At 30.0% G+C, this 15,075-nt stretch overlaps 1 protein-coding gene across 6 annotated transcripts in view; it reads left to right on the plus strand.

Annotated features, from left to right (window-relative positions):
- upSET overlaps positions 1–15,075 on the plus strand; it is a 45,750-nt gene that overhangs the window by 16,728 nt on the left and 13,947 nt on the right. For all 6 annotated transcript variants that reach the window (XM_024359677.2, XM_014425144.3, XM_024359678.2 and 3 more), the window contains 12 exons: positions 772–819; positions 1,908–2,101; positions 2,341–2,582; positions 5,099–5,350; positions 6,523–6,744; positions 7,128–7,276; positions 7,404–7,590; positions 8,924–9,097; positions 10,252–10,421; positions 10,500–10,731; positions 10,874–11,014; positions 11,263–11,404. In XM_024359677.2, coding sequence (XP_024215445.1) covers positions 772–819; positions 1,908–2,101; positions 2,341–2,582; positions 5,099–5,350; positions 6,523–6,744; positions 7,128–7,276; positions 7,404–7,590; positions 8,924–9,097; positions 10,252–10,421; positions 10,500–10,731; positions 10,874–11,014; positions 11,263–11,404 — 2,153 coding nt within the window. The remainder of the gene's footprint in view (positions 1–771; positions 820–1,907; positions 2,102–2,340; positions 2,583–5,098; positions 5,351–6,522; positions 6,745–7,127; positions 7,277–7,403; positions 7,591–8,923; positions 9,098–10,251; positions 10,422–10,499; positions 10,732–10,873; positions 11,015–11,262; positions 11,405–15,075) is intronic.

Below are 15,075 nucleotides of genomic sequence, written 5' to 3' on the forward strand. Positions count from 1 at the left end.
TAAGTATGCTGTGTAGATAGCAGCCCAATCAGTTGGCCAGCACAACTTTCTTCTTTTTGAATATAGGATTTCTCTTTACTTTATTAGTACTGCCATTCGCCTGTTTTTCAATAAATCATTCTCATATTTTATATCAAGTCTTTCTATCAAAAATTTGATTGGATACTTAAATAAATTAGTGTTAAAACATGACTATTATTGATGATGTTGGTACTTATAAAGTAATTGGAACAACCTGAGACAACTTAGATATATTCATAGCTGTTCTTATGGTTTGTCTTGGGTTAACTGTTTATATGCATTTGTTCCTATATTTTTAATTAACTACTTGATTAAAATTTGATTTATTAGTCTTTATTTTCAAATTTATTTATACATTATTAAATTTCTTCAACATTGTATAAGTTATAAAAATATTAAAATATATTCAATATAGCGGACTAAATAAAGTCAAAAAGTTATTATTGGTGAAAAGTGGAATACTCAGTAAGATATTATTATACATTAATCTGTGGCAACATTGAAGCTTATATTATCTTACTATGTTCCATTGCTTATGGTAATTAATCCATCATACCCAAACCGTTAAATGGAATACACAGTAAGATGTAATTGTGCATTGAGATGTGGCAACATTGAAGCAATGTATTATATTACTATGCTTCATTTCTTATGGCAATTAATCCATCATACTCTAACCATTAAATGGAATACACAGTAAGTTTTTTTATTCCGATTGAATAATAATTTTTTTTTTTTTTTTTATCATAGCGACTTTCAGCACGATGATGGCTACATGATATGCTGTGATAAATGCCTGTAAGTTAACTATATTAATTATTAGTGTTGTCTTAAATATTTATTTTTGTTTATATGGCTTTAAGAATTGTATATATCTCAACTAGGGCTGAAAAGATGTGTTATATTACTGGTTCCCAAAGCTTTATAGCCAGAATGACTTTTGAAAATTATTCCTTGTTCTGCCATTAAACATCCGTTGCTCCAGTGACCTTCCCACCTTTAAATCCTGCTTATCTAATCACTCTCTGTCTAATTAATTCCAAAAGAATTTGAAGTTGATTTCCATATTTCCAATCAAAATTTATAAATTTCAATGTAGTCACTTATTATTTTTACTTTTTAATTTCTATTACTATCTTATTTATTTCTTTATTATACCTTTATTTATTTGTTCACCTCTATTTTACTCTGTGACTCTAAAGGCCACTGTACCATTTCTGTAATGTTACCCTGAAAGGACTCACCCTAGAAAAATAAATAGCTTATTATTGTAAATATGTTCCCTCCTTCAAGCCAAGACATTATTCAAATAAACACTTTTGATTGAAAGTGTTTAGGACCTGCCTCAAAAAACCCGGCCACCATTATCAAACTTCTAATGTATGTAATGTTAAAGCAAGTTTTGGATAAAATTTACTTTTGTTTCTTGTTCTAAAACATACCCCATTTGTATTGGACCCAAAAATTAATTTTAATTTTTTTATTTAGTACTGAAATCGTTTTAAGTCGATCCCTGATCTACACATGAGGTAATTAATGCATTCCAAAACCACCCAAGTCCATTTTCTAATTTTTTATACTAACTCTTTTCTTTAACAGTTTTTATATTAGATTATCATAAAGTGAAAGGATTTCTTCTAAAATCAGGAAGTTGTATGTGATTCATCTTATGGAAGAAATCCTTTCACTTCATGATAATCTAATACTATAACTGTTAATAAAAAAAGCATGAGTGTGTGTGCAAGCATGTATGTATTTATGTGTGTGTGTGTATATATATATATAAATAAAAATAATAGTGAAACTAAAAAAAAAGAATTATATATATATAATTTTTTTTTTTTTGTGGTCCACTATTATTTTAATATAGGGTTTTTTGCCTATAGAGTTTGGCAACATGTTGATTGTATGGGTATTGAAAGAGGGAACATACCAGAAGAATACAGGTGTGAAGAATGTGAGCCTAGAAAAGTTGACAAAGCGAGGGCTATCAGGCTTCAACTCTCTAAAAGAAGTCAGTTCAATGATTCCTCAGATTCCCTTGAGTCATCTTCAGCTAATACACCTCCTAGCAAGACAGGTAATGTGATAATTTTTATGATAGAGTAAAAAATCAGCAATAGATATTAATTAATTTTAAGTTATAGTTTGAAAGTTTCAAACACAAAGCCCTTAAGTCTTAAGCCCGTAAATACTGGCTAGTTGTTTTCAATATTCTAGAGACTCTAGTCTTTGTTTTCTGAATCTACCTATTATATCACAATTTGAAAACAATTATAAATTATACAGAATTTATTTATAAAGAATTTTATTTCTTAGGTCGCAATAACTCAAACAATGCTGGAAATACTAACACAAGGAAAGGTAGTACTACAACAAGGACAGTTGCTCGTAAAAGAGGCGAACGGGGAACAAGCAGTGTTGGAACAGCCAGTGCAAGTAGCGCTAGTGGAACTAAGTCAGGAAGGTGGAGAGGAGGAACTACTGAAACCAAAAGAGGAAAATATGCCAAACCCACGGCCAAACTAAAGCCAAAAAAGACCATCTCTAAAAAAAGAGAGGTATGTCAATTATTTAAATTTGCACCATGAAATCGACATATGTCTATTAATTCTTATAGTACAAGAGCCCTAGAGGAGAAAAAAGGCAGTTATTTCACCCCAATTTTTGATTACATTAATAATAAAACTATGTATAATTACTGGTCAAAATTGATGAGTCTGCCAAGTATAGGTAGGGGGAATAAAAAATGGCGGCTGTTTCGTGATAGTAGAATAAATTAATTTTTCATTCGGAGGTCTATATTTTTAAAACTACTAACAGCACTAGAAAACCTAAGAGGACATCATTTCAAGTAGATTAAATTTGCTGAAATATGAGCCCTGATAGAACTATTTATGTTTTATAGTTCTCGAGATATAGCTTTTTAAAAGCAACATTTCATTAAAATGTTGTACAGAATGTACTGCAAGATCAGAAGTCTATGAATTTATTTTGAGAAATTTTCTCAATATACAGATTTCTATTAGCACTCAAATTAAAGCTATTTTAATGGACTATAAAGTAATTAATGAAGTTTATCTTCGTAGGAGTTCTAATGTTTGCTAAAATAAATTGATTTATAGTTCAGATAAATTTTCATGTGCTAAATTTATATTCATATGCAAATATCATCAACTAACAAAAACTACTACCCCTACGAAGATATGTGTCATAGACTACTTTATAGTAAGATAAATTTCCTTATTTTGAGTGCTGGGAGACCATTGTAGGTCTTAATTGTCATTGTAGGTTCCTTAGGTATATTTTATCTGAACAACTGGAAATTAAAATTTTGTGAATTTATTTTGTCAAATGTCATAAAATCTATTATATATTTATATCCTATAAAGATATACGTTATAAAATATTTTTTAGTAAATTTAACTAGCTTTAATTTGAGTACTGGCAAACATCTGTTTGTCTTATGCTTTCTGTAATAAAGTTCTTCATAAATCAAACTTATTGTTCGAAAAACTATAAATCAGTATATTTTAACAAATATCATAAAAACTACTGTTCCTACAAAGATAAAGGTCATAAACTATTTTATAGTACATTTAACTAGCTTTAAATTGAGTGCTAATAGACATCTATATTTCAAATAGTTCGTGAAATATAGATTTCTCCAAATAAGTTAACTAACTACTAATCTTTCAGTAGATTTTTATGAAATGTTGCTGTTTAAAAAGCTATATCTCAAGAACCATTGAACATAAACATCTCTTATTAGAGCTCATATTTGAGAAAATGTATTCTAATTTAAATAATGTTCTCTTAGGTTTTCGAGTACTGTTGGTAGTTAGCCGCCCATTTTTTATTCCCCCTACCTATAGTTGAAACTCATTAATTTTGACTATTAATTATACATAGTTTTCATTGAAGTAATCAAAAATTGGGGTGTAATAACTGCCTTTTTTCTCCTCTTGGGTTTTGCACTATTAGCTGTTGAACTATCCCTTTGTATTCCAACTTTTTCTGTAATATTTGATGCGTAATAAAAAAAATTGATCAATAATTAAATGATTTTTATTTTTAAAATTTTAGGTGGTAAAATACCGGTGCTAGGGTATGTTGATAATTTAGTCTTATTGGGTGAGGATGAGGAAAATTTAAAACTTAATACAACTAACTACATTGTTAAATTCTAGTAAGGAACCAGGTCTCAAAATAAATAGTATAAAACAAAATATTTAATTAGCATTAGAAACAGGAGCAATTTTGGTATAGAAAGAACTGTATTTGAACAGGAAGATAGGTTTTAGAAATAAGGTTCTTGGGTAACTAAAAAAAAATGAACTTGATGAGTAGATTAAAGCGATACGAAATGCAGGATATACGTATTATTTTTCAATTTCGAAATTGCCTAGCTCGTGCCTTCTGTACAAAACCTTATAAGTTAGAATTTATATAGCTATTATCCTTCCCACTGTTCTTTATGGATGCGAGACATGGCCTCTTACACTCAGAGTAGAACTGTGCCTTAAGGTTTTTAAAATAAAGTATTACATAAAACTTTCGGATCAAAAAAGGATGAGTTAAAGGAAGAATTTAGAATGCTATATAATGCTGAATTGAGGGGTCTGCACTCTGTAAATATAATTCAGGTTATAGTGTTGTGGTGAATAAGATGGGCGTGAAAGGTTGTGGGACTTATTAAACAAATGGATTCCTAAAATGTTAATAAACTCTGAAGTGATGGTTAAATGTCCAATGGATTGACCAAAACGTAGGTGGGAAGATTGCATTAAGCTGATTTAGTAGATTTGGATTTAGAGGGGCGTCACTGGCTAGATGTATGTAGATAATGTTAGGTGGTATCGGCACCGAACCTTAAGGTCCCCTAAGCCTTTATTATTACGTCAATTATTAAAGAATTGAATTGTCCTCAGTTAGAGTTGGGCAACTATGAAGCTAATAGCTGAATTTGTCATGGAAACAATATTTATAAATGACTCATTCATGAATAAGGGTCCCCATTTTTGCACATCTCTGTACACAGTGTGATCTGTTAATTATTGTTTTTATTCATTTTTAGGCTCCTGCTGAGAAGAAAGATGTCGTTGTCCCAGGTCCCGAGTTAAGATCTCCTTCTCCGGGAGAAGGTATTCATCAATTAAGGCAATGGATTGATTCCTATGAAGAAGCAGTCACAAATCATTATTCCCAAGAGTTACGTGCGAGAATATCTGCTATAAAAGTTAATGGTTTACATTCAGAGTTACGTTTAGGTGGTTCAGTTTCTGCGACTCCTAAATCTAAAGTTTCATTGTTACCTTCTGGGCTTAAGGTAAGTCTAAATAGGCTAACTATAATTTGTATTTTATATTAATAGATTTTTCCTGTATAACTTTATTCAGCTATTGGAATGATTGAATTAAATCATTTTATATATCAATTTTTATGGTCAACTATATATACATATATATAAATCATTTTATGTATTATTTTATTCTATTTTTTGTCATATGACTGTCACACTTAGCTAGTAACTATTTCAAGTGATTTTAGTTTTAAAAAATTTGTCAATTATCCATTTTTTCTATGTTATATGCAAGGTTTTAAATATTTGGTTTGTCCACTCATGCAACTAGCCTAGCTTGAGCTTTGTTGACGATTTATTTATCTTTTAATGACTTTCTGGAATGTTCTGAGAGATATTTAGTTTCTGCATTGTTAAAAAAAAAACTTGAAAAGAGTGTGATCAGAGCTTGTGGAAAATGCTATGAAAAATCATGGATACATAGTTTGTTATTTTGTATTGTTTATAATGCTGGTCTGACTTAGATGTTTTGTTTTTTTTCATTTATTTACTTTCCAAGTGTTTACATTGAATTTTCCATTAAATGATATATGTTTCAACTTATACGATAACAAAATTTACTTTTTCCAATAAATTGTCCCAATTTTTCCTAATAATGTGCTGTTTAATGTTTTCCTAATTTTTCTTGATAATGTTTTATATATGAACAGTTTAAGAGCACTAAGGTAATGACTTAAGGCTTGTTACATAAAATCTTTCAAGCTGTTTTAACTCTAGTCTCTAGATAAATATAGTTTCTTCTATCTTGAAGTGGGTGACTGATTTCGTACCCATATAGACATGGGTGTTGAAAAAATATAATATAATAATAAAAGCAAAATCAGTCCTGCACGTTCAACAGCTAATCATTCAACAGATACACAGACTTAGAACCAACAATGTGTTTTCAGATATGAGGAATTCTGCAATGCAAAGATGTGTAGAAAACTGCATATAAGTAATTTGATCTGGCTATACCTAATACATTTCTTATCTAGTAATATTGAGATAAAACAAATAATAATATAATTTGAGTGCATTTTAGGATTATGGTATTATTAGTTATCATAAAGAATGAAATAATTTTATGCAAATTTAACTCTTACATTTTATCTACTATATTACTTTATATATTTTTTAAATTTAATTCATAATTACAGATTCTTGTGACCACTGCATTCATACCGTCAAATCAAGCAATTATTGAAGTTCGAGGGAAATACATGTTGGCTAAAGGGGTTACCCAAGGAAATGGAAAACAGTTCATTTTTCATCACCGTTTAAATGGTCCTGGTTCTGAAGTTACTGAAGTCCAAGTAGACGCTACAACGTATGGCAATGATGCTAGGTTTATCAGATCTTCTTGCAATCCTAATGCTGAGGTAATTTCTATTAGCATTTAATTCTTAATATAAACATTGATTTCATGTTTTAGGGACATTTTAATTACACAAAGAGCTATCGATTCTATTAATTGTCAAGGCTGGTTATTAAGCTTAACTCAAAAAGTATAAGCTACTGTTTAGAAGAAAAAAAATTGTTTTTCTAGTGTAGAAACAGAGTAATTAAAATTATGGCTTAGGTTTAAAAGAAATAATGAAAAACTTGGGTTGATAGGTTGTTTCCACAAATTGTATGAACATACAATGTGATAAATTAATGTATTGATTAGTGTTTTTAATTTAATGATGCCTTGAAAAATATTATAAAATTAAATTTTGAATCTAATAATATTTGATGTAGTGATGAATATTTTGTATTGCAGATTCGACATTGTATAGAAAAAGGCACCCTCCATTTGTACATTGTGAGTACTATGCCTATTGAAGCTAAAACAGAAATAACTCTTCCTCATCGACCTGGCACCACAAACTGTGCTTCAGGAGAAAAATGCATTCTCTCTTCACAATCTGTGTAAGTAACCTGTTTACTTGGATTGTTACTTAGTTGCTAGTTTAAAATGTTACACTCGGTCACCCTTTTTATACAATTATATTATATTTGTTCTTGTTTCTTTAATCTTTATATGAATAATTTTCAGGAATGATAAAAGACGACGAGGCAGGCGACGAACCCTTTCAGAAAGTTCTACTTCTACAAAGGCATCTTCATTAAGCCTAAACAACAATAATAATAATAACAACAATATTACTAAAGAACCTGTGGGAACAACTAAAAGGCCAGCTCCTGTGGCTTTGTCTCCAGAACCACTCATAATTCAGCCTAAGGTTCTTAAACTGTTCAATAATTTTTCCCTTTAATATACTTAATGGTTCTTGTTAATAGTAAGTTTAAATGGATTTATACTGTTTGTATATTGAAACTGAAAGATTGTCAGCTAATTTTACAATTTTAAGGATGCGAGTACAAATTCTCTGTTATGAATAACAATAAAATATATATAAATATAGGAAATAGTAACTTAAAAACTGTTTCTCTAAATTATAGTTACTTACGATCTTGTCACATCAAGGTAATGATATGACTGACACATAAAACATATCATGGTATGTTTAAAGATTTTTTGTGGTAAATGTTGTAAGAACTCCAAGAACTTAGTTTCCCTCAACCAGCATTTAAAGTAATTTTAATGCCTCATAATATTTTAGGAAAGAAATAAGTAGAATCATTAAATTACCTAGTCATGTTATGTTATAAAGATTTCTGTAATCTAAAACGTTTTCAAAAATGGTCTGGAAAACTGAAAAGTCAGGGAATTCCATAACAAGTGTTTTAGGTAGATTCTGTTTATAATTCCAACTGAAATCAAATTTTATATTTTTAGAAACCCTCTAATAGAAGAAGTTCTTGGCATATTATAAAAAAGCCAGTATTTTGTTAATAATCATAAATTAGTAAGATATGGTGTACCTTTTGTTTCATTTTAATGTTAAAGAAGCCAGAAGAAGTTATAGTCATCATCAGGTTTTTTTTTTAGATTCCTTTTAGTTAACCCAGCGGTTCTCAAACTAATTTCACCATGGCAAACTATTTTGGGCAAAATAACTTCACACATCCTCGCTGGGCCAAAAAAAAATGTGGGACACCCTTGTCGAGCCAAGAAAAAATATATAAAAATGTTGCCATAATTATCTTTAGAATGGTTGAGTATATAAGAAAATGAAAAATAGTGCAAAGTAGCTGATGAAATACACTGTATATTTATATCAAATAAGTGATTTAAATAAAGACATTACAATTTTGTTGATCCGTTAGTTATATAATGCCTGGCTGTATTTCTACTTAGATTCGAACTTTTTATGTTCTCTATGAGAAAATAGAAAAAATGAGAAAAAAGAAAATTAACTAAGTTTTATCCAAAATGATACAGAAATAAGTGATGGATTCTTGAATAAGATCTTTTTTTAATTCTGGAGACCCTTACATTTTCAAATTAAGAGAAATCTGAAAAAAAAATTTCTTTACTCATTATTAAATTTCCTCTACTTGTGTTTAATGATTTTTATTATAAATAGTATATTTTTTCCCTTAGGGAATGTTATTTTTTTTAAAAAAGTTTTATAACTATTTTTTACAAATATCTGTATCTGGCTGTTTCAGACATCCAAAACCATTGTAAGTGCACCGTCACCGCCTTTAACAAGAGAATCATCTAATACCAAAGCCACTAGAGGCCAAGTTAGTTCAAGGCGTGCTACAACACCTGCTGCCAAAAGTGAAGAAAGGAAAAGAAATCCCATGACCAGCCCTCCTAAAAAACATGACGGAAAACTGGTAATTTACTTTTTCTTTAACTAATAAATCAGTTTAATTTATTTTATTAAATATAGTGAGTTTTTAAGATATTTTTTTAAAGTTAGGATTCGTTTTAACTTATTAGGATTTTTACAAAAAAAAGTTCCTTCTATATTCTGGAATTTATAATCCTTTCTAAACTTAGTGGATCAATTACAGTGGTTATGCTAGAAGCGAATGGAGATACTCTAACATCTATTCCGAAACATAAGTTCTAAGGGCAGTTTTGAATAGTTTCATTTGATAGTTTTTGAATAAGCGGTTCATTTATAAGAACATCTACCTTCGCCTTCTTAATTGGCATTACATTCTGCAAGGGAGCGGTAACACCTGCAACCTCAACCTCCCTTCATATCTCAGCTGTGCTGCTGCTTTCCAGTTTTGGATGCCCAGAATGGACTGATTATCTGACCAGCACGGTGTAGGCCTTTGGACTATTCTCTGTTTGTGTAACCTTTTATCAAGTATCTTCTTCAGGACTTGGTGCACGGGCATTCTCGCCAGATGTTCCGCCCACTGTAGTGACCTATCTTAATGATGGTCACTGTGTTGGCATCATAAGAACCTTAAAGGTATTCTTAATTGAACAGCATGTCCAGTTGAGTCCTGCAACACCATTCCAGTCGGCCAAACCAGTTATTGTCACATAAATGATGCTTTGATTGTCAATGTTTTGGTAAATAATCTACACGGACATCTTTAATAAGTGTTCAAAAAGTATAACTGAATACAAGGTGGGGAGAGACAGGGTATCCTTTCGAGGCAGGCTATGTTAGCTATGATGGATATCACCGTTCTTGGAGGGTAGACACGGTATGCACTGCCATTGTTTTATTTATCAAATTTAAATGTTCCTAGTTTTATTATGATTGGTATATGTAAAGTAATAGGCTACAAAACTGATGTAGTGTAAATGTTTTTATTTTATACCTTTATTAATTCACATTATTGAATTTGCTATAGTGAATAAAAAAAAAAAAAAAGAATAGGATTGTTCTTGTTAATCATGCTGTTAGTATACTTCAATTTTACATTTACTAGTTGCTATTTTTTAAAATTATTGCTTTATTTTATTTATGATTATTGATCATTAGAAGAGTAATATGTATAATATTTGTTGATTTATTTTTTAGACAAGAGAAGAAAGAAAAATGGAAGCTATCATGAAAGCATTTGAAAGGTTAGAAAAAGATGAACAGAGAAAACAGTTGACTTCTGGAACAGGCTCGGGACGAGTCAGAAAGTCTTCAAGTTCTCTTTCACCAGTCAGAGAAAAACACGAAAAACCACAGTTAAAGAAAAAGTAAAAATTATAAAAATTTTTAGTCCTATATTTATTTTAATTTAGTAATTTATTAACTCATGCCTTGTAAAATATAAGGTTCAGAGAAACAAGATCTTCTAAAACGCTGAGGCCACGAAGGAATACAGTGTCTAAAACTCATGGCTCAGGAGTTTTGCCTGTCCGAAGGACAACAAGAAGAAGAGCTCAATCCGAAGAAACAGATACAGATGAAAGTGAAAGCGCTTCAGTTGGAGGATCAGCTCCAAGCTCTCCTCGTACTCCACCAATTCCTGATAATCCAGTATACGAAGCTTCTACTCCAGTTAAGGTATTATCCTACGCCTCATGAACGCTATTTTTATCTTACATACCTCTTAATATTATTGGGTGACTGTTATGTTTACTTACTTAAAGTAAATAATAAATTCTTCTATTCTTTTTCATTATCATTATATTATCCTCTGGTTTAGGATGAAGATCCTATTGTGCAAGAACCTGTTAATTCGAGTGAATCGGAAACAACACCTCCACCAGTGTCCAATGCTTGTTTGTTAGTTGCGGCTGCTGTTGGTCCTTTAGCTCCTGGATTTAAGTTTCCCAAAACTAAGAAGGTAATAAATCAATTTTAAAAATCATAAAAGTTCTTGATTAAGTTTTAGCTTAAAATTTTCTTAAACTAGAACTCAAAAATTTTCATTAGATAAACTTTAAAATATGTTGCAAAAAGTTATTAAATTATTTTTTATTGGAGTATACGTGTTTTTTTTTTTTTTTAATGTTTCAATTTCGTGCCATTTTCTTACTGAGCATGACTATTTTTTCTTATTGTAAAATTGATTTTTCTCCATTCTTATTTTAGAATCTTCTTAGTTCGTGGTTTGGAGCTAATGAATTAAATAATGAAGAGGTAACTCAAAGACCAGGATTGGCTCCTTTAGACTGCGCTAAAAAGAGATGGCTGAGGCAGGCCATTTCCGAAGATTCTGATTCTCCTAAGCATGGTCAGTTTTTTTTTTTTTTTATTATTAGAGCAAGTTATTTAACTTTAAAATTATATATGGAAATTGTTTATGATACTTAAAAATGTATGTACCGTACCTACACCATAAGAATACAGAATGTGGCTACAGAGGAACTAGATAAGTCTATAGGGAAGTAACTCTTCCTTCTTGACCCATTCCATTGACCTATAATGATGTATTTGTTTCCATGATTAAAGTAAAAATATATAAAATTTAAGGAAGTTAAAAATTTTACATTAGAACTAGCTAATTTTGAATGTGTTAGTTAATTTAGTGGCTTGTAAACCTACCCTTTTGAAGTAGATTGTGGCGCAATGCCCGTTGGGAGAGAAGGAAAATAAGCAAGGTTGTTATAAACCTTTAATTTAAAATATGAGGGCCAGAAAGTAATTGTGTAATGTTTTGGCTGTAACAGTTGAATGAAAGATAAGTAATTGAAATGATTAAGGATAAAATTAGGTCCAGAGAATAGAATATATTATATTGAGCGCTTAAGGGTTTATAGTTGCAGTGCTTTTGAATGAAGCGTATTTTGGTATGGAAGATGGAAATTAGGGCAGAGTGTTAGAGAGAATAATCGAACCTGATCTAGACTTTGTAGAAATCTGGAAGGTACTTAATCTTTAAATATGAAAACAGAGTTAAGTTGGAAGAAATGGTGGACACTGAACTACTGTACAGCAAATTAGTGAAGGGAATGAACCTAGAAACAAGTAAAAAAACAAAAAACAAATGGAACAGAGATGTTAGTTTTAACTGCATTTGCCCTCGGTGTACGATGTACTTGTGGTTGAGCTATATTTATTTCTATGAGCTATAAAAAATGTGTGGACTACTCTAAAAATAAGAAATAAATTTAAAAATATGTTGTATTTTTATTAATCTAATTATAATTTACTATGATGTTGGAAACCAGATTAGACCTCTCCAGCTGTAATTTTGAAATAAACTGTTTTTGGGATTTAATGTAGGATTTGAGGAATATAATTTTTGTCAAATTGTTTTAGATGAGTTTTGAAAGTGAATCCTTACTTATTTATAATCTTAAAATTCTTTCTTGAGACTGGCAATTTTTTACTAAATAATTCAAAACACTATCCAAATTATAGTCTCAAAACTTTTATTTCTTTTACACGTCCAACGTTTCGGCCATCTTCAGGGACAATCTACTTAATTCACTATGAAACATATCATTTAACCATTCCAAAAACTTCATACAGGCTATTCTGCCCAGGTCAAAACATTTATATCTAATAAGTCAAATATCCATTAAAAATCACAGTCAAAATTATTTCTCCTCAACCACTATCAATACACTTTCATTACAACCTCTTGTTGTAATGAAAGTGTATTGATAGTGGTTGAGGATAAATAATTTTGACTGTGATTTTTAATGGATATTTGACCTATTAGATATAAATGTTTTGACCTGGGCAGAATAGCCTGTATGAAGTTTTTGGAATGGTTAAATGATATGTTTCATAGTGAATTAAGTAGATTGTCCCTGAAGATGGCCGAATTGGCCGAAACGTTGGACGTGTAAAAGAAATAAAAGTTTTGAGACTATAATTTGGATAGTGTTTTGAATTATTTAGTAGTGAATCCTTACATTTGAGTTAGTGTTATGTAGTGTAGTATAGTTAGTATTCAGCAGTGTAAGAGTTGATCCACACTTCCACTACTAACTTTAGATCAAAGACCTTAGTCCAATGTCCAATATGAATCCCTCAAGAGCTGTTTCATTGGCAATCACTGATTTACAAATTACAATTCCTAATTAAATCCATTTAATTATAATTTTTTTCTGTTATATTCATATTCCGAACTTAACTTAATTGTTGGAGAAGTTTGTCAGCAAAGAACAACATAAATAAACAAAACCATATTAATTTATTTTATGCCGACATTTCGACCTGAGTTTCAGGTCTTCATCAGGGCTATAGAACAAAAGAGATAACAACAACATTTAGAGAAACATAAAATTGAAAAGGAATAGTATACAAACAAATTTGGAATTATACAAATTATTGAATTGAATCATAAATGATAAAAAGTTGACAACTGATAATTGAATAGTAAAAAAAAAAAAATTAATTGATTGATTGATAATCGTGGAATTAGATGGTAGTAAATTGAAAACAGTGACAGATGAAATATAATATCATGTAGGTAAGAAGATATGTATAATATAATATAAGATATGCAAGTAGTGTCTAAAAAACTGAAAAATAAATAAATAAATTGAATCTACAAATTGAACAATATGACAGACAATGAAAATAGTGAGTGGCTTAAATCTGAATTACAGTGTGAGTATTAACTTATATACCTATACTAAAATTAAATATATGTGCGTGTGTGTGTGTGTATATATATATTTATGTGTGATTGGAAAGAGGTAGAATATGGAGAATGGGAAAAGCATAATGTAACAAATATGAGAACGAGAAAGGAGACTCACGTTATGGCGTAGAAGGTAGGCCTGCAACTGATTGATTTATGGTTTTTGGAAAGGCTCTCTAGAGATAGCTACAGGCAAAGGGTTTGCTAGGAACATAACTGTCAAGAAAGACCGTTATGACATAACAGTTAATATGAAACACCTATGATAAAAAAGTCAAGTTATAGTTTATCTCTTTCAGATTTTGACAATACCACCATACTAGCCTCTGTCCCTAACCACGACAAATGATTACTATCCGAAAGCATTTTTATACAATTAGAAGCTTCCTCAGTCAACCACAAAACAGATAAACAAAATCTATCCCTAGCCTATTCCCAAATAGTTAATTTATTAAAGCACCCATAATTTATTTTCTTTTATCAATCATTATATATTTTCAATTTTATTGTTTTTACAAATATTTTTTATTCTTATTAATTTTTATTCATGAATTTTTGACCTTTGGGTTCCGTATTTTTACATATCACTGGTTTTATGTTTTTCTTTTAAACTATAACTTGATTTTTTTATCATTGGTATTTCATATCAACTATTATGTCATAACGGTCTTTCTTGACAGTTACGTTTCTAACAAACCCTTTGCCTGTAGCTCTCTCTAGTGAGCCTTTCCAAAAACCATAAATCATCAGTTGCAAGCCTACCTTCTACGTAACGTGAGTCTCCTTTCTCATTCTCATATTTGTTACATTATGCTTTTCCTATTCTCCATATTCTACCTCTTTCCTATTGCATATATACACACATATATATTTATATTTTTAAGTATAGGTATATAAGTTAATACTCACACTGTAATTCAGATATATGCCACTCACTATTTTCATTGTCTGTCATATTGTTCAATTTGTAGATTCAATTTATTTATTCATTTTTCAGTTTTTTAGACATTACTTGCATATCTTATATTATACATATCTTCTTAACTACATGATATTATATTTCATCTTTCACTGTTTTCAATCTACTACCATCTAATTCCACGATTATCAATCAATTAATTTTTTTTTTTTGACTATTCAATTATCAGTTATCAATTTTTTATCATTTATTTAAATTTTATGTTTCTCTAAATGTTGTTATCTCTTTTGTTCTATAGCCCTAACTCAAAGCTAAACTCAGGTCGAAATGTCGGCATAAAATAAATAAATATGGTTTTGTTTATTTATGTTCTTTGCTGACCGCACCC

This window comes from Halyomorpha halys, unplaced genomic scaffold, assembly GCF_000696795.3.
Source record: "Halyomorpha halys isolate HHAL.00 unplaced genomic scaffold, Hhal_1.1 Scaffold497.1, whole genome shotgun sequence".
Taxonomy (NCBI): Eukaryota; Metazoa; Arthropoda; class Insecta; order Hemiptera; family Pentatomidae; genus Halyomorpha; species Halyomorpha halys.